Consider the following 22,358-nt stretch of genomic DNA (forward strand, 5'->3'; position numbering starts at 1 on the left):
GACATGGTAATGAGGCAGCCTGTTCTGTGACGCAAAACAAGTTAGAATTTTGGTCATGTATGCCCAAAGCTCCTCAATGTGCAATGGTTTCGGGGCGTCTCGGTAACGAAAAAAACGAAGCATGAACCGGTAAACACAATCGCAGCGCACCAGCAACCCAAAACAGTTAGAAAGATTTTTGTCATTTGCAAGAAACATCTTACTTACCTGACGGTTGTTTCAAAGATGTTCGCTTGTGAACGCCGGGAAGTAAGGATGGCAAGCAGTGCCATGAGAGGCTCCCTGGATTGCAGCAGCAGCGGGCGTGCAATCAAATGCTCTCATGCTTTATATAGGTCTCGTTCACTACGGAGAGCGGTTCTTCTACAAGCTGTCGCGCCAGGCACGAATAATCCCGTAGCCAATATTTCGTTTACCTATCCTACCGATTGAAATAATTTTGTTTATCGAATGCAGTGTCACGTCTGTTATCAGCACCGCAGCGGCCACAGTCCGACCGGTCGCCTCAGCCGCCGCTTTGGCGAAGAGTTGCTCGGCGACAACGGCAGCAGCGGCAAGTTGCGCAGGAAATTGGAGAAACGAGCAGCGAATTCGATGGGGAGTACGTGTAAGTTACGTGCTTCAGCACATTCGATTGTACGGCCTACCTCGTCAACTGCAAGCAACATCTGAACTATTTAATTCTCCAAATCCAGGGACGTGGATGACCTCAACGCGAAGTGGGCGATACTGGGGGCAATTGAATTTGGCACGGGGCAGGGAGACCTGCCCACCGTTTTGCTTACTCACCCGCAAACCGGCATGCAGCTCGTGGTGTACTTGTACGGCGCCACCATCGCGCAGTGGCTCAAAAGTGACGGGACAGCGACATTTTACGACGGACCCGACCACCTATACGAGGCTGGGTTCCCTCTCCGGTACGCCTTCCTAAGCGCGGGTCCTGCTAGCACAGGAGCCCCCACATGGCCCGCCTGCCAAATATGTCGCGTTCACACAGCAAGCATTGCCCACCCAGCCCACCTTGTTCTTTCCGGCACTCAGGCGGCGGCGCGTTCCGCCCTTCTCCTTTACGCCAATTACTGGCAAATCTTTGCCGCATGACCGTGTGTATAACCCACGCTTGTGGCCCACACCACTCTGCGCGGCCCCGCCTGCCTTCCCCCGTCTTTGCCCACCTGGGTTGCGGCTCCTTGAATCCCTCTCCGCCGGCACCCTCTTCCCTCCCCACGTCCGCCCTCCTGCCGTGCCTTGGTTCCCTAGGACCGGTGTGTCACTCCACTTCCCGCAGCACCGAGAGGGGATGCTGCCAGAACACGGATTTGCGGACTGCATGATGTGGGAGGTGGTCGGCGCGGTGAGGCCCATGCAGGGGGGGGGCAGGCGGAGGGGAAGGGAGGGGAGGGAAGGGGAGGGACAGGGGCATGGTGAGACACGGAAAAGCCCGTGCCCGCGGCCCGGGGACTATAGACTGCATAACGACACAATGAACGCAAACGAGCACCCAAACACCCGGGCTTCGGAAACGAATGGAAGGTGTTGCTCTTTGCTGAGCGGGTCCGTTTTCCATGGGTGTGGAGGTGCAGCCGGAGGATTACTTAGACCTCCCTAGTGGCGAAACGCTCCGCTTAGCGCAAAGTACTCGCGCTGCGGACCCTCCGCCCCCGGGCGGCCCCGCCCTGGGCTGTGCTCTTGGGCCCGTTTGCTCTGCTCTGCACGACCCCACCACAAGCGCTGTGGTAACCTACCGGCCTGATAACCGAATACGGCGGCACACAGCGCAAGCCGATGAACTCCCTCCCTCGCATTACTTGAGTGATGTGTGTATGCATCTTCTCTGCGCCTGTATTCTCCTGCTCACTTCCTCCTTTGAGTCGAGTCTAAATCCTGCTCTTCCCGTGATGTCCTGTCCTGATGGTCCTTTTCTCTCCTTTTTTTGCTCTCGTTTTATTTCTCAGGGTTTTGACTGCCCCGAGATGTTGGAGCAGCTGGAGGATTACTTAGACTTCTTGCAGGGACATGGCCTAGTGACGGAGGAGATGCTGCTAGCGGCCAAAGAGGGAGGAGAAGCAGGTGCGGCAGTGGCGGGCCGGGCGGGGGGCTCGGTATTGCCTTCCTCGGATGCAGTGTGCAACGCGACACGGCTCCTCGTGTGCTCACCTTGCCTGCATGTCTGTCTGTCTGTCTCTCTGCCTACTCTATTAACTGCTTGGCTTTAATCGAAAAGAAGTGCAGACGGCCGGGTTGTCGAGTTTGAAACAGAAGGGTCGGAAGCAGGCCTTATGAATTCGGGTCTGTGGTTTCTGGGATACCATGGGCTGTGGGAGGAAAAAGCTTTCTGCTTGTAAAACCGGTCTGTTTTAGAGCGCTGGCGAGACATGACGTGTACATGTATGTGGTCGTTTGTGTGTGATTGGCATGTGTGTGTTTGTTGCGTGTATTGGTTGCCGCAGCTGAGGCCGTGCGAGCGGCTCTAGCCAACGAGCCACCCCCCTCCCACGTGGTGGACACGGACTTGTCGCCCTGCATAACATTAAGGTTGCGAGATACGACGGAGACACGGCAGTTGTGGCCACATAAGTTCGAGCTGCTGTACAAGGTGGGACTCAATCAGTGGGCCATTGGGTCGGAGGGTAAAGGGTATGAGTGGGTTTGCAGGTGGGTGAGCTGGTTGGTTGCTTAGGACGACGAGCGGATGGGCGTTTGGTTCGCTCTACGTCCCAGGGAATGTGAAGGCGCGTATGGTGTATCGGTTTCAAAGCCCAGCTCCGTTGGGTGCTCAGGAGTCATTTCTAAAAGTAGTCATAAAGCGCCAGGTCCTCATGCGCAGAGATCGAATCCTGCCGAGTGCAATCCGATGAACTGAGCTGCGCATAGTGTGCTTGTCTGTCCTAGTGACTTCTGTTCGCTGGCTTTTAGTACTAGTAATCAAGTTGGTGCTTGCCAGGAGTTTCGGCGCTGCGCTTCCTTTTCAACCTCTCGAGTTTTCCGTACTTGTATATTTTTCTTGTGTCTGTATGTACATCTGGCCTGCTGGGTTGCTGTGCTGTGGCGCTGACTAGATCACGTTAATGACCCAAGACGTGACGGCCGAGGACTGGAGGGACATTAGGATTAGCCAGGGACTCGACCCCGACGAGGACGATGACGACGGTGAGGAGGACGACGAGGACGAGGAGGAGGACGGCGAGGGTGAGGGCACGGAGGAGGATGTGCTTGTGGTTGGCAGGCAGGCGATGGGCGACGAAGACGAGGAGCAGGGGGACGACAAGGCGCTGGACGGCGAGGGCGATGAAGCGCAGGTAGGGTGGAGAGGTGTGCGACGAAAGGGAAATACTGGGCGCGTGGGAGGGGTCTCGAGCAGATGCTTGGCGCCTTTGGCACTTGGCATGACTGACAGTGTGTGGAGCTGTGCCGCCTGAACTATGCCCCTGCTCGTCTCCTACAACTCACACGTACGATATCACACGCATGGGCCCTATCTCAGTCACAGCCTGGAAAAGAGTATGGGGCCATACTCATAAACAGATTCGTGGAAACAACTCTGTGTTTTTCTCCTCCTGGGGTGCCCAGGGTAGCCCGGGGAGAAAGCGGCAGGGCCGGTCGGGAAAGCAGGCGGGCACCTCGAGCAGCCAGAGGGCTGCTACGGGTGACGCCAACGCCGAGGACGATGACGAGGCTGAAGAGGATTACGATGATGACAGCTATGACGACGATGAGGGAGTGGAGACGGAGCCGGGCACGGTACGGCCGGAGCCGTACCTTCCTGCAGTACAAATCAAGCAGGAGTTCTGGGTTCGGAACTTAGGTGAGGGCGCTTGGCCATGGCGACACCATCGCTCGCTATCCCTCTACAGATGTATCTCTCAAGAGGAGCAGAAGGACGTGGATCAAAGGATTGGTCGACAGGTTCTTAGGGTTTCGTTTTGTTGGACCTTGCCTTCATGTTGGCCCCCCGACCTCAACGCCTGTTAGAGCGATGTGCCCCTCAGTCTTCGCAGTTTATGTTCCTGGGGAGGGTCATGGGGACGGGAGCTGCGTCTTGCCCCGCCCTGGGAACCCTCAAGGGCGCCTGCTAACCCGCAGACATAACCCTGTCGTACTCTCGGTCTGTCTTCCTTCCCCTCTTTCCGCCCTGCTTCCCCAGACGTGCCCGGATCCGCGCCCATGCGCTTCAACCTCGCGTCGTTGGCTCGCTTCGTGACGTTGCAGCAGCCCCAGTGCAGCGATTGGATCAAAGTGCTCGGCCTGGGAGGTAGTCAGGTGGGCCCGCATAACCTCTTATCGTTTGGGGAGCCGCATGCTTCTTTTCGAAAGGGTTCAGGCTGCGAGTTGTGTTGAGAAGCAGACTGTTAGGGTGTGCGTGTTTGCGACTTAGGAATTTAGGGCGTCCCGTTTCAACGAACGAACAAACTGTCTAAAACGCCGTATGCTACCCTACACCGCTCTACCAACGCCCGCTCGACCGACGCCCGCTCTCCTAGGTTTTTGACTACACCATCGACCCGCGACACCCCGAGCTGTCCCTCAATGAGGAGGATTACCTTCACTACCGGGGTACGTACGTGCGTACATACGTAGTGGTTGAGTGCGTGAGGGGCCCCGTTACACTGGGCCCAGGGTCAACCGGGGAGCGCAGCTTCTCTCCGGCGCCGCGACAGATAGGTTGTGTGCCTGGTGGGTAAAACGGAGTGGTGCGCTGTTGGCAGGCGGCTGTTGTGGAGGCGGCGGCACAACGGGCTGTGGAGGCAGGAGGAGCTTCCGTATTGCGAGCGATGTTTAACTCCTCCCCACCCGGCCTTGCCCTGCACCCCACAGGCCAGCCGGTGGATGTGACGTACATCGGTGCCGCGGAGGCCACTGTATACTTGTGTCCCGGCAACCGCACTCACTTTGAGTTCATTCAGCGAGCGGGCTTCAGGGACATGTTTGTGCAGCAGCCAGCACTAGCCGAGGAGCCCGACTACGAGCGAGTGGCCACGATGGGAACTGGCTACGTGGCGTCCAGCAAAAAGTGCGTGTGAAGAGGGAGGCACGAAAAAGAATTTACACGCGCGTCGAGGCTGTGGGAGTTGTCTGCGCGACCACCGGCTGTGAGCTGCTGTTGTTTTGTTTTCCTTTGCGCCGGCGTTTGTTGTTTTCGCCGGCGTCGGGGTTCTATTCTGGTGGCATGCCTCGGAGAGAAGTGTCGACTTAAGCACCTTGTTTTCTGTGGTCCGCGTGTTTTTGCCGCCCAGCTAATGCGCTTTTTCCTTTCATCTTGGTGTGACACCGTGCTCCCGGCGCCATGTAATCCACTGCAAACAGGCTGGAGGCTGGAGGCGAGTGGTACGCGCAATCCGTCATCCGCTTCCACGAGCGCTACTGGCGGCCGCCCATCTTCGGGGATGATTCGATGCCACCTCTGCCGCCCATCTCCCAGGTGCGGGTGCCGCGGGGTGAAGATTGAGGGGGTTGTTGATTGGGTTCGTCCTGGAAGGTTAGCCCATGGCAGTGGGGTGTCCGATGCGAAGTGGAGTGCTGTAAAGAAGCGGGCGAATTGGGACTAAAAAGAAGCCACAGCCCCACAGCAGCATCCCCTTGAGAACCGTCTGCAAGGAGCCCGGAACTGCAAGCACATTTTTTAGGATGCAATGAAGACCTGCGCGGCGCTCAGGTTGAGAGACATTTTAATTGTTTGTGCAGCTAGCAGTGCCGCCTGTTCTAGGACCAGCTGCACGCTTCCAACAGCACTACTACGATATTGTATGCGCACGTCAACCCCTCGCGCCGCTTCCGCTAAGCAATCTGCTGTGCCGCGGTCCGCACTTGGCCTGCTTGTTTGTAGGAGCTGTTGTCTGAGTCGGCGGATGGGGATGAGGGCGAGGCCGGGGATGCATACGAGGGCCTGCCAAGCGACCCGTCAGATTTGACACCCGAGCGGGAGGAGTAGGACTGCTGCGCTGCAGCTGGTGCTACTGGTGATGCTATTGATGCTGCGAGGTGGTTAGACTGAGCACGCATATATTGCAGGCAACCGTTGTATCTGCGGTATCTGCGACAATGCAAAGCGTTCCCGAGATCCAGAGGCCTTCAAAAGCCTTTTTGACACGCTTGCAGCCTCAGGCTGGGTGGGTGGGGTGAGAAGTGGATATCATGCATGGTGGCCCCGTCCTTGGCATGTGTATATCGCTGGCTGTTTAGTACGAGGTTTGTACCACTGGTGCTCCCTATGTAAAGTTTCGACTCTTCACGCGGCTTATGAGGTGTTCTCTTCTCGCTCCTGAGGCGTTCCTGTCCTGGCACAGGAAGCGTTGGCCGACTCGGCTGCATGCCTTTTTGGGGGGGGCCAGCAGCATCGGCATCGGCATCGCCAGTCCTCCCTCTTGTTCATCCTCTTGTTCCCCCTCTTGTTCCCTCATTCCTACGTAACTCCTAGCGTCTTGCTACCAACCCCAGCCACCCTGCACTGCACAACGGGGTTGGTTCGCCCCTGACCAATAGCCCTCGCTGGGTTCATTTATCGGCGCAACGAGCATTCGCAACCACACTCCTCACATCCCTGTCGCCAAGCCAAGCGTTGTTGGAAATCAGTAAATTATGAAGCACACCGGTACAACTTGTAACGAGCGGACGGTTGATTCGGCGCCATACATCACTGATATGATTCAGGGATATAATTCTTCCCAGTTAACCCAACTCCCACACAACCAACCCCGTCACAGCGAAACTACCGGGGAAGACTTATAGCGTATACCATGTATGTATTTTTATGGCAAGCTCCTGCTCATCCCCATCATCTCCCACACCTCCCTTTCTTCATCTGCAAAAGGGCGAGGGTCCCCTCGCCCAGGGGAGTGCAAATCGCCGGGACCTGAAATCCGCATCTACCCCCCACCCACTAGATCCACCTCCCACGTCCACGTCCACCTCTACATCCACACTCCATAGGGCACGCTATGGGAATGCCTCTGAAAGCCTCATTAACTCTCGCTACTACCGTATGCCAGACACAGTTGCGTAGGTGCCTGTGTTGCGTTCTCCCGTCACGTGCAGTAAGGAGGAACTGGTCTAAGTCTTACAGTCTTAAGCTGAGACAGTGCGCACACGGCACTTGTTTCAGTTCTGGCTCCGTGGTCCCGTCGCGGTCGACGCTCGACGTTTCAGGAGCATTCCGACGTACATGCACTCAAAAATGTAGTTTTTAGGACATTGCGTGCTTTAGTTTCAGTTTAATCTAGTTTTGCTTGGCAAGTCGAAGGACCACAAACGAACAAGTCAGCATGTGAAGCGTGAAGAGCCGAAACTTTACATGGGAAGCATCAGTGGTACAAACCCCATACTAATCAGCCAGCGATATATACACGCCAAGGACGAGACCGCCATGCATGATACAAGAAGCATCGGCAACTGGCCCGTTCCCCTCACGCCACAACCTTTTGCATGTGGGCCTGAAAGCTAACAGATAGTTCGACTTCCGGCCGTTTCCGCCACAACCGCACCCACTCCTCACCCCACCCACCCAGCCGGAGGCTGCAAGCGTATTAAAAGGCCTCTGGATCTCGGGAACGCTTTGCACTGTCGCAGATACCGCAGATACAACGGTTGCCTGCAATATATGCGTGCTCAGTCTAACCACCTCGCAGCATCAATAGCATCACCAGTAGCACCAGCTGCAGTGCAGCAGTCCTACTAATAGCAGTAGCAGGCACATGCAGCACCTTCTCCATATCCTAGAACGTAGCATTAAGGCCACCGTGCTGGCCACAATACATCTCGTGACATCGTCGGCAGTCAAGAGTGACAAGGTGCAACCGGACCCTTTGGACACTTTACATTAAAGCACTCCTTACACGTCACCACCAGGGATTTGCACGGGGTTCCCCAACCGACCCAATACTGCCTATAGCTGATAGCACATGCACCTGGCAATCCGCTGACAGCACTCACCCCCGCAGGGTACTCCAGACACCCTTCGTTGTTCCATTTCCAGCCCCTTCCATAATCCGCCTCCATACCCCTTTCCTCCTCAAAAAATTCAACCTCCCTTTTGTCCCGCACCCTGCTATTCGCCGCCATACACCGCCTCTTATTGCCAGTACATGTCCTGCGGGAACGCTGGCCCCGTGCGGGGGATCTTCCACCTGCGGTTAGTGAGAAGTACCCCAAAAACATGATGGCGTTTCAGCATGGCACTGGAAAGAGGCGTCTGGAATAAGGAGAGGACAAATGCTGTGATTGCTAGCAGCATGCTATATTCAAACGAGTGACTGTCAAACACCATCGTGCAATACAGTTAGGTTGGAGACAGCATCACGGTGACATTCCAAATCCTACAGAGCCCTTCTACCATGTCCACCAAGTGCCCTCACGCTTTGTTCCCTGAATTCAGGTCCCCTCATACAAAGCTCACCACTTCCCTCCATTTCCCCTTTCGTCCTCCGCAAAGAAATGCTTCCTGCCCAGTTCCCTTCCTCCATGTCCCTCTCCCTCACTCCTAGGCCCGGACCGTTCCCTCGCCTCCCGCACGTTTCCCCAGTCCACCCACCGCTTCCAATGCAGGTTGTCCCACCACATGCGCTCCCAGCTGTCGTTCACCAGCCGTGGCCCGCCGCCCAACTGCACATGAGGCAAGGCAGCGGTGCGAATGCGTCGTCTTAATGCGAGTAGGGCCCTGAGTATAGGCACTGGGGCTGGCAAGAGTGAAGTCTCTTCTGTAGGAGGAAACGTGGCGACTTCAGCAGGGCAGCACTGATATAGTCCAATACTGAAACTGCAAACTACAAGATGAGCTCCACACCTATAATATCTTATCGATACATTACCCAATTCCTGCAAGGGGCTATAGGGTGAGGTTCCTTGTAGGACTTTTCCTAGCGCATCGAGGGCGCATGAAGGGTTCAAGCGAGTTAGGTCCCCGAGGCATTTGATTCGGAGAGGAGGTGGGTTGAGGAGATTCGCACTTTCCAATCCCGGCCGGATTGCGGCACACACGGTAAGCAGCGCATACGTCTCCTATATACTGCTATAGGGTTTGGCACTACTGGTAAGGCGCGACCATTGCCCCCGGGAGATCCCGGGATCGATACCCATTAGGGTCAAAGTCCTTCCGATGGTGGAAGGCATTGCGCCCCTAGTTGATGGACGGTGGTGACCTGGGATAAAGTTAACCTGCGAGCCGACCAGGAACGGAGTTGCGCCGCTGTCGACCCGGCAGATTCCGTTGGATGCTGGTGGTGGGTGCGGAACCTGAGCGATCCACTGAGAAGTTGACTAGGGTGACTGGATGAGGGTGCCCCGATATACCGGGGAAGGCAGGGTTTCGCAGGGTAGCTGCCACGGGCGAAGATACACCCCCCTGTTTCACACATCTCCTGCGGTAGATGCCAAGGCAGTGCTTTACGTACCAGCCACATGTGAGGCTTCTTGCCCTGAAGAGCCTCCCGTCGCATTCCCTGCTCGTTACAGCAGGCGGCAATGTAGTCCGGGCTGCGAGGGGTAGAGGTTAAGGCACGATTCAGGCGTTAGCAAAGCAGCCCTCCGGGACCGTGTGGCCCCGTGCGTGCCAATACGCCATCAAGCGCCAACGGAAAACTTACTCCCATTTTCGGACGTGAATCTCACTTCCAAGGACCTTGCCGGGAAACATATGCGCTAGTAGAGCAGTCTACATTGAGCCGCCAGCCAGTGGCAGGAAGCAGGCACGATGGGCGTCAGTATCCAATTTCCCTAATGGTTGAGAATTTCAATTTGGCCAAGCAGATCTCGAGAGATGCACTCACGTTTGTCGCCAAGAAGAAAGCACCAAATACTTCCGCGCTCGCGTGTGGAATTGATGCGGGACCCTTGTAAACATTTAATGCAAGATTAAACGGTGGTTCCTCATCCATTGTTGCTTGCTAGCAATGCTGGCAGCGTACTATTGCAGCCGTCCGGATATCTCACGGCTCTCAGTAAGCTTATGCTGAGAAGACCAGCAACAGTCGGAGTTCCCAACGTACCTGCTAAACATTTCCAACGATGTATGAGTCGTGTTCTCGTTCTCGGCCATTTTGATGTACGTCACTTACTAGAAGCTAGGCGCTGAAGACGACGCACGCCGCCAATGAATGATAATAATAATAATTAAAATTTGTCTAACAGAAAAACAGCACAAACATTCTATGCAAATTAGCAACATGCACGTTACATGATCCCACTGTTGCACTGTTCTTGGAGTCAATTTAATGGATTTTTATCCTAAAGGCAGAACATCACCATCATGGATTTAGTTTATGGCATGCTGTGGTCGAGTTTGCACCATTAAGTTTTGATTGTCGAAGCAGAATGGCGTCGTCTGGCGCAGTGGCAACCAGCTTTTCAGGTAGCTCGCGCTCATCACCCCGAGGAGTGTGTGCTCTTTTCTAGGCAAAACCCCTCGTTCACGGAACAGTTACACCATGCTTGGCAGTTGGTTGGGTACACGGCGAGCGATTAGATTGCCTAATGCTACCTCTGCACGATTGATAGGTTGTGTGGTGGTGTGCTGTGTTCACATCTTGTTCCGGAGCTGTTGCGTCCCGTTGCGTGGTGGCCATGGCTAATATATTCATCTAGCAACGTTAGGCTGCAGCTCAAGGTTATCACCCGACATCCGAGCCTTACAACCCCAACGTGCCACAGCGCATCGCTTGTGTCTGCGTATGCCCTCGCGCCATCCTCCTGATGTGCGTCTTCAGGTCTCCAACCCCACGACGTGCACGCTTTGCCGCCCAGCCACTACCATCGCCGCAGCCTCTCGTATAGTGCCCATTCCTAACCATACAGATACCACTCCCTTGCGGCAGGCACCGTAACGCATAGCTGCGGTCTCCCTGTTCGACCTTTCCATCACCCAACCCACTTTCGCCCACCCACACGCAACCCTTAATCCCCCATCCGCTCAATCGTGCTGACGTCACCTCGCGACAGATATGCGCGAGTATGCGCGGTTCTATGATGGGTACGATGATGAAGACCCGTATGTGAACGGTGCAGCTGCGGCCAACGACCCTCTCCTAGGGGGATCTCGGCGCGGGGGCGGGGCCAGTGGAGGCGATGGCAGCGGAAGTGGAGGCGGCGGGGGCAGCGGGGGCACTGGCGAGGAAGACGGCACGGGGGTATCCTGGAAGAGAGCCTGGCGGGCCTTCTTCAAGGTACTTTATGGCTTGTGATTGGTGTGCGGTCGGGTGGGATGCGATGGCAGGGGCGGGGGATGTGACTGAGACAGTGGCAGGACAGTTGCAGGGCAGCTATGATAACTGCGGCGGTTATGGCATCGGCTGAGAGGCGGTTGCTCTCTAGCGGCCATGGGAGCTGCAGCTGCAATCTAAGCAAGCCAGTGACAATGGCCACTGCAGCAGCAGCATTGGTCGGCAGCGGCTGTGGCGGCGGCTGTCGCACAGGCCTGCCCGCTGCGGTAGCAGCTGCAGTATGCGGCGGCGGGATAACGGCAATGGCAGTGGTGGGAGATCACCGGCTGTTGTAGGGCCCCGGGCCTGACCTGGGACCCGCAGAGGACATCTCTCAACGCAGCATCCACACACCGGAGCTGTTCAGCTTCCACATTATCGTAACTGGAGCAGGGGAAGGAGTCCTGAGTGGGAATGTGGGGCGAGGTTTGAATCAGGGAAGGCAGGGAGGAGGACGGGGGGACTGGCAACTGTTTGTGCTGCCGGCCCTTACCCCTCACCCGGTTGCCTTTTCCCGTGCAGAAGGGCAATGACGTGGAGAGCGCTCGAGTGAATCACAACTTCACGCCGGAGGGTGCGTAGCCGGGGTGGGGGTATGATGGACAGAGGGGCGGTCAGATGATTGGCACAGGAGATATATCTAAACCCTAAGAGTGAAATAGGACAGGTCCGGGCTAGTGCCAAGCACAAGCAACAGGGGGGCGGGGCAGAATCTCTGAAGGGCTGGGCTCTCTGCACCAGTGGGATCCTTCCGCGCGGAAAATCCCTTCCCGGGTTCGTTACCCCGGGCTTTCACTTCCTCATCCCTTGTCCCATTCCTTTCTTTCTGTGCTTCCTCTCTGTGTTTTTCCCGCCTCCGTCTCTTCCGTCGTTAATCCAAGCGTGCTTTCCGTCTGCCGTGTTCCATTTCCCCCACTCCTTTCCGTCTGCCTCTCGGTCTGTCTGCCCACATGTCTGTCTTGCCTGTCTATCTGTCTGTCCGCTGGTCCATGTACCTCCCCAGAGCGAGCCAAATTATCCCACGTGGAGTCCATCGACTACCTGGCGCCCAATAGCGCAACATACCGCAAGTGGCTGGCTAGGCAGGCGAGTATGACGGGATGGGGAGGCAAGGAAGAAGGGGAGAGGCGAGGGAGGGAGGGAAGCAGGGAGGGAGGAGGTTCAAGTCCGGGAAGGGGAGGGCAGGGGGGAGAGGGGAACACCCCCTGGTTCTTATCGCTGGTCCCCTCATTTCCCCCGGCTGCCTGGACATCGGCAGTGGAAGATTTCCAGCCGTGATATTTCCGCCACGTGATTCTCTTCGTCTTCTGCCTACTCCTTCATCCTTCCCGTCCCCTGTGCAGCCCCACCGCCGCAACTGGGACCGGTGGGTGATGATGGGGTCCATCGGAGTGGCCACTGGGCTGGTGGCTCACCTGCTGGATACGGTGAGAGGAGAGGGGCAGGAGGAAAGGAGGTGGCTGGGTGTGGGGGGGAAGGGAAAGGGGTTTAGGACGGCGGGGGGCTGCTGTGGAGGGGAGAAGGCAGGTGGACCTAAAACGAGACACGAACACAAGCACGCGCCAGTGTGTGATAGTTTGGCTTTAAAGGGGCTTTAGAGAGGAGGTCGTGTGGCAAGGTGGGATAGAGACAAAGAACGAACCGGGGTTTTCTAGGGAGTTTTAGTTGCTATCGTTTCGGTTTTGTAGGTTTCTGTTGCTGTCGTTTCGGTTTTGTAGGTTTATGTTGCTATCGTTTCGGTTTTGTAGGTTTCTGTTGCTGTCGTTTCGGTTTTGTAGGTTTCTGTTGCTATCGTTTCGGGTTTTGTAGGTATTTGTTGATGCCGCTTCCGCACCTCTTCCCGCCTTTGCCGCCTTCCTGTGCCGCCTTCCCTCCCTCCAGATGATCGGGGTGCTGGCGGGGTTCAAGTACGGCGTCACCCGGTGGCTGCTGCTGCACACCAATGTAGCGGTGGCCTGGCTGTTTAACGTAGGACCCGGCAGGGCAGGGGGCCCTCTAAGGGGTATCAGGAACTGGGGGGGAGTGGAGCGGAGTGGGTGGAGGGGAGATTGGAAGGAACATTTGGCTGCAACGTTTGTAACAGGGGCTCCGCCGCAGTCTGCAGGGACTTGCGTCTAAGCCTGAGGCGAGGAGTGGTATGACAGGAGAGCACCGAATCGTTAGGCAAGCATGCGGGACAGAGATGCTTGCCTGTACTGCGTTAGCGCTTGGCTGTGGTGCTTGGCTGTGGTTGTTGGTTGCATTGGAAGATCTGCGGGGAGAGGAAGAGCAGTTGTTGGGAGGAAGAGCAGTTGTTGGGAGCGCTAAGGCTGGAATACGGGTAGAAGCTGTGTGTAAGCTGGATGTCTTGAGTTCGTTTCCCACTCATTGCCCTGAATGCCCTTCCGTCCCTCCCGCGCTCCTGCCCCCTGTTATCACGGGGCCCCCCTCAGGTGGTAGTCAGTGTGGCCCTGGTGGCGGCTAGCAGTGCCGCGGTGATTGGCTGGGCACCCGAGTCCCAGGGGAGTGGGGTGCCGGAGGTGATGGCTTACCTGAACGGCTGCATGCTGCCCAAGGTAGCTAACGGGAGAGGCGAGGGCCCTGGGCCAACGTCCATTTTGGCCTCGTGTGCCGGAAGAAATCCCCATGCGCTTTTTCACCGTCATACATATCCCGTCCTTAGGGGGCTGCGATCACGCCCCGCTTCCCGACTCTTCTCCCCGTGCACCGTGCATCCCCCGCCCGCTCATACCGAGCTGTCTCTACCTGGCCTGGTTTGTGGTGCCTCTCATTCCGGAATACCAATCCTCGTGTGCGGTCCTGGCTTTTAGTTACATGCCTGAGCCAGAGGAGGGGTTTAGCCCGGTCCCGCATCCACCCCCTTGGCTACCAGTCCCTCGGTAACCCTACGCAACCCATACCACCCTCTGTACGTGCTGGAGCTCGTTTCCCTACCCTTCATTTCCTTACCCTTACCCCCTCGGACCCCTTGGCGTCTGTGATCGTCTGTCTTTCCCTCCGCCCTGAACCTCCTGGCCTGCGGGTTACCCCTTCAGCTGTTCAATATAGCCACGCTGGTGGTGAAGTTCGTGTCCTGCGGCCTGGTGGTGGCCAGTGGTCTGCCGGTGGGGCCCGAGGGACCGCTTCTGCACATCGGGGCGGCCATTGGGGCGGCGCTCAGTCAGGGCCATTCGACCACACTCGGGTGAGCGTGGGGCGGCTGGGGGGCCCTATCTTGCTGACTCGACCCCCCCCGCGAACCCCCCGCCGCGTGGGTCGCTGCGCTTCCTGATCGATACACCTCGGTATTGTGTGAATATGTTTGGTCGCGTGAGCCCTTGGGGGCTCAGCATTTCATTGTTGTGAACATCTCAGCTTGTATGATAATGCAAAAGTATTCCGCACAAGACCATATTCGTTTTGTCTCTTGTCCTTGCTGCGGCCGCCGGCCCTGCAGGTTCAATACGAACATGTTCAGGAGGTTCCGGAACCCCAAGGACAAACGCGACTTTGTGACAGCGGGGGTCAGTGTGGGAGTGGCGGCGGCCTTCAATGCACCCATCGGTGAGTGAGGGCCCTGTTGGGGCTAGGAGCATGGCAGGGTGCGGAGCCCTCCTTACGCTCTCTCTGCCCGGCTCGGCTCCAGCTGCCTTCTTCCCTTCATCTCCCCCCCTTGCCCTGGTACACTTCTGGTACACTCTTGCCCTGGCAGCAGCTTCACTCGTTCGTGGTTCGTCTTTCCCCCGTTGCCCTCAGTACCTGTCAGGATAGATCTCCTGTTGCCAGCGGGGTGCTTTCCGTGTGCAGCCCCCTCCCTAACGCATCCTCAAGCACATCACATCCTTCTCCCCGGCGCTTCTCCCTCCGCAGCCACGGATGTTGCCTACCCCCCTCCTGTGCTCCGTGACACCCGGCCCAGGTGGTTTGCTGTTTGCATTTGAGGAGGTGGCTTCCTTCTGGCAGCAGCGACTGGGGTGGCAGGTGTTTTACGCCTGCATGTGCGCCACCCTGACCCTCAACCTGAGCAGATCCGTGGGCAAGGCCTTGCAGGGGAAGGGCACATTTGGCTGGTTCGACAAGGAAGTGGCGTTTGAGGTGGGGCCGAGACGGAGCGCGACAGATCGCGGTTGGGGTGGCGGCGGCGGCGGCGGTTGGGTGCATGTCTTCGGGTTCAGGTCTTCTTAGGAGTATGGATATCGCACCTTTCCGTGTTGAAGATAACCCCCACTTAAGATTGGAAGTGTGTTTGCAAGCATTCAACCTAGCTTCAGAACGTGTTTGTATCCTACTTGGAGTTTTTGCGTTTTGGCATTTCGGCGTTAGCGATGTTCCCTCCGTTATCCTGGCTGAGACTCAATTCTGTTAGATCGCGGCCTAGCGCTAGCTTTCGTGCAGGGGGATTCCGTCCGACATCGCCCCCTTCCCGCCCCTTTCCTCCTCTACACCCCGCCCCTCCCACTGTGGCCTTTCCCCCACTCTTCCTGCTTACTGTGCATGACTTCCTCACCCACACGATCTCCTTCTCTCCCCTCCTATCCGGGTCCTTTTGTACCCCCTCCGTTGCGTTTGTATAACCGCTGGCCCCTTTCCTTCGCCCTCCCAGCAAATCGGCATGTCGTTCTCCAGTCACGTGCTGGCGGTCGTCCCCGCAGCGGCTATTGGGCTGTTGTCCGGTCTGATGGCCATTGCGTTCACCATCGCAAACATCAAGGTGAGCGATGACTTAGGGACGGGACTGATGCCGGCGGAATCGCCTGCGGACGTGGTGGTTATGGTGGCGGTTGTGGTGGTGATATGGAGCTGTACTGAGCGGGTGGGCTGGGCTGATGCTGGAGGTGTGTGTGTGTGGGGGAAACGCACTGAATGGAGGAAGGGCCGGTGTGTCGGACGATTGGGCTCTGGGAGGAGTGTGGCTGAGTGTCGTGATCGTTGCGCGGTGAGGCAAGGTACCCCCCGGTTGCGCTCCCGCCGACTGGAGGTGTGGGTGGTTGGGATTATCAGCTCGGCTCCGGGTGTGTCGGAGTAGCTGGTAGCGCCCCAGCTTAGCTGGATGATCATCTCATACGCGCAGTGCTCTTGAGGACACGGAATCAATCCAACGCACACATACACGTGAATATGCACACACACACGCATGGTTTACTTAGCTTAGTTCCCCAGCTGCTCAGGCGCTCGCCTACCCTCTCTCTCCCGCCACCCTGCCGTTCGTCTTGGTTTAATTGTTTTTTTCTCAAATCCCCCGTCTTCCATATCCCAGCATGTTTTATTGAGTCCTTTTCCTTGCCTGCCCGCTGCCCATTTCTCCCAAAAGGTGACTCGGCTTCGCTCCATGCTGACTGGTCACCTGCGCTGGAAGCGGGCTATAGAGCCTTGTGTGCTGGCTGCCATGTACATCACTGGCTGCATGGTTCTGCCGCTGTTCTTCCCCTGCACCTCCACCGAGTGCGTCATTGACGATGTGAGGCTGACAAAACAGGCTGATCGACAGACGGACAGACGAGCTGGGGTTATGGACTTTAAGCTGCGCGAAGGACGGGAAATGGCTGACGGGACAAATCCCTTGCGTGGCATGACCTCTTGACGAACATTACTTTTCCCGAAATTCTATCCGCCATAACGTAACGGGAAGGGTTCTAAACCACCAATGTCCGCTTCCATAAGGCTGCCCATCCCCCACCTTGCACACTTGCCGGAGTTTATACCAGTAGTGAGTACGTCATGAACTTGTGGTCGTTCTGTCGCGATCTGTCTGACCCTCAACCCCTTCCCTCCGCAACCAACAACCAACCTTCAACCGTGTGTCCTCACCTGCACTGCAGCAAGGCGACATGCAGTGCAACACGGGCCTACGGGGCCCCGGCGAGGGCATCCCCACGCGGGCACCCTCCCTGCCGCTCTACACATGCTGGGTCGCCAACCACATTGCCGCGTCACCCTCGGCACCGCCCCCGCTGACGCCCCCCCCCGGGCCATTCACCGCGGACAAGAGCACCCCCGATCCGACCCTCCCAGGCACGCCCTCCTCCCCCCCGCTGGAGCCCACCCGGTTGCGCTTCCTGGGGGAAAACCCGAACTCGCTCACACCGGGGAACACCTCCACGGTGTCGTACAACCAGCTCGCAACGCTGCTGTTCAGCACCGGTGAGTGTACGACTGAGGGAGGGTGTCCCCCGGTCGCATGTGCGGGTGATCTGTTTTGATGTTATCCAGCCAGCCTAAACCTCCTTCCGCCCATTGCGCTCACATTGACCTTCTCGTTGGCTCGTTTACCCAGCTGTACAACTATCCGCGTCCTTTAAATGCTGTTTGCGTCTCTCCTTTCCTCCACCCTTTCCCTCTCCACTGCCGAAAAGCCCTCCCTCTTCACAGCTCTTTTTTCACTTCCTCCTCCACCGTCACTTCACAACGACTCGCCTCCTCTCCCTTCTCCCCGACTTTGGACTCCTGCTCGAAGCGCGTCCGTAATCAATTTTTTCCCTTGGTTCCTGTCCACCATGTCCTCCTCCCCCCATCGCCTTGCATCGGGTCAAATCTTTGTTCGCTCGTTTTTCCGTATGCCCCCAGGGGAGGAGGGCATTAAGCACCTGCTGGCCCGCGGCACACACCGCCGTTTCGGCTACCGCGCCCTGATTGTGATGGGCGCCTACTACTTTGTATTTGCGGTGCTGGTGGCGGGAAGTGCCGTGTCCTCCGGGCTGTTCGTGCCCATGCTCATGATCGGGGCGGTGCTGGGGCGGGTGTGTGGACTGGCCACGGTGGACATTGCTCAGGCGCTGGGGAAGAGATGGTCCGTGGGTGAGACAAGGGGGACGCGGAGAGAGGGGGGAGCGGAATGCGGGGACGGATATTGGGGATAAAGGAGAGGAAAGCTAGCGGCGCACAGGGGGGCAGGGTTGTATCACCGCGCGAGGGTGATAAACTACCATAGCGAGGCCCTGGAAGGGATGGACGATGCCGGGGGGAGCCAGAGGACGTTTAGGAGGGGGAGGACTCGTGTCAGTGCACGTCACTGCTTGGGTGTTAGTGTTGGGTGGGAGGTAGGGAACACCACTCGCATCATGTGATCATGTCAAGGACCTTGATTTCCCTTCTCCTTGGAGCCATAACGACCGCCCCTCGCCCTGCCGCTGTCACCCCGCCGCACGCCTTTCCAACTGGCTCCCATTTCACAGTTGGACCTTGACGTGGCATACATTTTCCCCCCTTCTCAATCTTATCCACAGACACGTTTGGCCCCTGGACCTGGATCGACCCCGGGGCGTTTGCACTAGTGGGGGCGGGTGCGTTCATGGGCGGAGTGACCCGCATGACGGTAGCTCTGGCTGTCATCATGATTGAGGTGAGCAGGGGGAGCGGGCTGCTGCGGTGGGGATGTGTGGGTTGTTGGCTACGAAAATTGGGTTGCGGTATGGCCGCCACGGCTGTGGTCGCTGGTGTGGGGGTGGGGGTGGGTGGGGATGCGCATCTTTGCATCTGCGTGTGCATGTCCACCAGCCGGTTGCTCTAATGCTATCCGCGCTGTGCAGCCCCTCTTCCCGCAAACCAATCCTGCATCCACACACCCTCCCCCGCCCCTTCTTCCCTCAGGTCCTATTCCGGGGGACTCCCCTAGGGGCTTTCCCACCTCCGTTTTCGTTTCTATATGAACCACCCTGGACTGAAGGCTTCCGACATTGATGAATGCGGCTATAGCTGCTGGCTCCTCTCGCATTTCGCTCACCTACCCCGGGTCTATTCGTCATTTCCTAAAAGTAAATCTCTTCCCGTGCAGGTCTCCTCGGATGTACACATGCTGTTGCCGGTCCTGGTTGCGATCATGGTGGCCAAGTGGGTGGCGGATGCGGCAACACACTCGCTCTACCACGGGCTGTTGGAGGTGGGAACGAGGGCCGCTGGAGCGGTTTGGCGCGGGGACGGGAGGCTGAGAAGTTTGAAGTGTTTATCATTAATGTTCCCAGCACAAGGTATCCGCTTCACCTGAACGCCCGCCCCGGCGCCCCCCACCGTCCCTTCTTCCCCGCCCATCTACCCCCTCAACAGGTCAAGTGCGTTCCCTTCCTGCCCTCCGAACCAGTCTCAGCCTTCAGTCTGGACCTGCTGCCTGTGTCGTACGTCATGAGCAGCCCGGTGGTGTGCCTGAGGCAGCGAATGACGGTGGGTGAGGGCGTGACGCTGAGGGCCATGTTGACCTATTCCCTGTGGTCGCGAGCCGTGTTGCCTGTTGGTGGCGCAAGTGGGGGGTCGAAGACTGGCGCCCTTCTCCTCCCGTCCCCACCATCCCCGCCTTTGTGTATCCTGTATTCTAAGCACTTAGTAATTTCGATCCCATGCAGGTTCGCGAACTGAGCGAGGTGCTGCGGCGCTGTCAACACAATGGCTTCCCCGTGCTGCGAGATGGGCCCAGCCCCTTACAGGCGGCCAGCAGCGGGGCAGGACCCACGGGTCGGGCCAGCAGCCCTGCCAACCCTGAAGGGTCCACTCGGGGCCCCGGCAGCTGCTGCGGCCTCATCAGCCGGGGGCACCTGCTGGTGCTGCTGCAGAAGGCGCTGCTGCTAGGTACGTGAGGTTCTCCGGGTGCCCTGCCGTAACGGGCTCTGTGATGCCTCCGATACCCACACCCACCCATCCACTTATCCACGTATAAACTCCGCCACTTTGTTTTCCTCCTAAGACCTGCTCCCCATCATGAGCACTCAGCCATCACCATTTGTCTCCACGGCCACCACCTAGTGACCTTGTTCTTCATTCCTTACGCCTCGCTCCTCCCCTACCTTCCAGGGCGCACGGAGGACCTGGAGGTCGACTGGACGGAGCTCAACCGCAAGATGATGGACCCGGTGTCAGCGGCCAGGTCGTTAGATGCTGCACAGCAGATGGCGGTTATCAACCGGGAGCTTGCCGCTAGTGCCGCGGAGCTCAGTGCCTCGGACCACGGGGCGGGGCTGGGCCTGATGGGGCTCCTGCGGGCGGCGGGGCTGCGTACCTCGAGTGGCGGCGGCGGGAGCCTTACCAGCCCTCCACGACGCACGGTAAACGGCGGCCCAGAGCCGAGTACGGGACCTGCGACGACGGCGGTGGTAGCGCCGCAGGCGTTGACTTCAGGGGCCGGCACGGAGATGCGTCGCGTGGATGCGACATTTGATTACGGCAATTTCGGCGTCATCATGCCGTTTTACAGCGAAGCCAGCTCGGAGGCGGAGCCGTTACCGCCGGCAGTGCATGTGCCCAGGGGACCGAGCCTTCAGGTTCCCGCAGTAGCAGCCTCGCGCACTGCCAGCGGCAGTGCTGTTGTGGGGAGCTCGTCGGCAACGTTGCCATCAGCCGGCAGTAGCAGCCCTTCAAACCGAGGGCGTATCGGGGGAAGCCGTGGCGGGCTGACATTTGGGGACGAGTTGACGGCGACGACAGCATCGGAAGCCCCGTCCAGGGCTTCTTTTGACGCGGGGATCATTGACCTGACGCCATACATCAACACCAGCGTATTCATGGTGGGGGGGGGGAGGGGCCGCCTCGCGCGTCGACACGTATAAGTTTGATCTGGTGTGTTCCGCTCGAGCAATTGCATGCGCTTCATTTCCACAAATCGCTGCGGCCACTACTACAACTTACCCATAGCCACAAGCTATCCGCAACCGAAAATCCAAGTGCTTCCCTCGTGTCGCAGGTGCCCGATACGTTCAGCGTGGAGCGCACCTACGTGTTGTTCCGAACCATGGGTCTGCGGCACCTGATTGTGGTGGACGAGCAGCACACAGTCAAGGGCATCGTCACACGCAAGGACCTGCTGGGCTACAGGTAGGGTGTGGGTCTCTGTGTGCGGGTGTAGATTGGATGAGCCATGAGGAGCCGGCCGCGAGTGGGGCTGGTTTGCGGCACGGAATGCAATGCTGGAGTTTGTTACCCACCTGCCCTCCTGCCACACTCTGTCACGCCCATGAGGTCGCCCGCCAAAAGCCCCTTCCTATGTGCAGATTCAGAGGCGACTCTTTGAATTCGCTGCATCCTTACGTCCCACCTGAGATCTCTTGGTAACCCAGACCTTCGCCTTATAGGATGCGCCCAGTCATGCTTTGATTGCGCGGGTGGTTGTGCGGATGGATGCGCTGTGTTCCATTCCAGACACCTGAAATGACCTCGCCACTATCTCCCCAGTCTGCCTGCAACCCACACCTTGGCGATCCCTCCCCCCTTCCCGCCGCCCAATTCGCGGCTGCCCAATCAACGCCGCCAGGCTCGATGACGCGCTCGCACGTGCCCTAAACGGTCCTGGTGCCAGCGGCGGCGGCATGCCGCACCCGCCTCAAGGACTCTTGTTGTCTCGAACTGGCGGTCAGATGGACACCTCTCACGCGAGCTCTGCCTACGGGGCGCGCTTTACGGCCAGCGGAGGCCAAGGTGCCACACGGTTGGCTCGGCCAAATGGCGCAGGGACCGCCTCAGCGCTGCACCCTACCACCGCCGGAATGCGCAACCTGCTGACAAATGGGGACCTGGCGCGCACCCCGGGGCAAAGCCTTCACCACCATTACCAACAACAAAGCCAGCCTCGCCATCAGCGCAAGCAGGGGTAGACTTGGCCAGCCAGGCGGGCGTGCGCACATAAGTAGAAGGCGTGTTGGATGAGGGTCTGCAGTGGGGACCTGCTTTCTTGTGTTTCATGCCTGTTGAGCTGCTGTACTCAAGTAGAATTATTGGGGGGCAATGCGACTATGCGGGTTGGGGCGGAGATAGCTCAGACGTACTTATTAGAGCATTGGTGCAGCAGGCACATCCGATCCACCGAGAGGTCTTGAGATTTGTTCATGATGTTGAGAAGCCGGAAGCCGTGCATGGAGGTGGGCGGCAGTGGGGTGCCGTCATCAGTCGCGATATTGTGGCACAATGAATTTGTTGCACACAGAGTGCCGTAGGCTGCTGGTTCTTGGTTGTCGCGGTGTTCCATCTCGTCATGGCGTTTCCCGTTTATTCGTCCTTGGCGGGACAACTCAATAGCAATGAACCGAGGTGAAGAGGCGGCGCAAGCCCGTGGCGGCTTGGATCCCCGACTTCTTATGCCTTTGGGCCTTTCCCTCGGCCCTTTCAGGCACTGGTGTAAAGGTGGGAACCCTAGGGACTGCTCCGGGAATGCGCTTGGGTTACTGCTACCGGCGTAACCTAGCCGGACTACGGTTAGGCAATCCCTTTGTGCTGCTG

General features: G+C 57.9%; 2 protein-coding genes across 2 annotated transcripts; both read left to right on the forward strand.

The window, feature by feature from the left end:
• Nucleotides 1–225: 225 nt before the first annotated feature.
• Nucleotides 226–5,929, forward strand: VOLCADRAFT_87325 (uncharacterized protein; the record flags this gene model as incomplete). The annotated part of the gene is made up of 12 exons (XM_002947022.1): nt 226–249; nt 808–917; nt 1,261–1,354; nt 1,956–2,070; nt 2,451–2,596; nt 3,060–3,299; nt 3,571–3,805; nt 4,145–4,260; nt 4,482–4,554; nt 4,816–5,011; nt 5,305–5,419; nt 5,825–5,929. 12 exons carry the CDS (start codon nt 226–228, stop codon nt 5,927–5,929), a joined length of 1,569 nt encoding a protein of 522 aa, XP_002947068.1.
• Nucleotides 5,930–11,708: 5,779 nt separating this feature from the next.
• On the forward strand, nt 11,709–18,022 carry VOLCADRAFT_56749 (uncharacterized protein; the record flags this gene model as incomplete). Its single annotated transcript, XM_002947023.1, has 13 exons — nt 11,709–11,760; nt 12,190–12,276; nt 12,459–12,460; nt 12,530–12,613; nt 13,068–13,154; nt 13,619–13,741; nt 14,222–14,370; nt 14,623–14,729; nt 15,085–15,260; nt 15,769–15,876; nt 16,477–16,623; nt 17,282–17,306; nt 17,730–18,022. Coding segments are annotated over 13 exons (1,440 nt in total), but the record flags the coding sequence as incomplete, so codon positions are not given.
• Nucleotides 18,023–22,358: the final 4,336 nt, after the last annotated feature.

The sequence above is a fragment of the Volvox carteri genome (assembly GCF_000143455.1).
Source record: "Volvox carteri f. nagariensis unplaced genomic scaffold VOLCAscaffold_5, whole genome shotgun sequence".
Lineage (NCBI taxonomy): Eukaryota > Viridiplantae > Chlorophyta > Chlorophyceae > Chlamydomonadales > Volvocaceae > Volvox > Volvox carteri.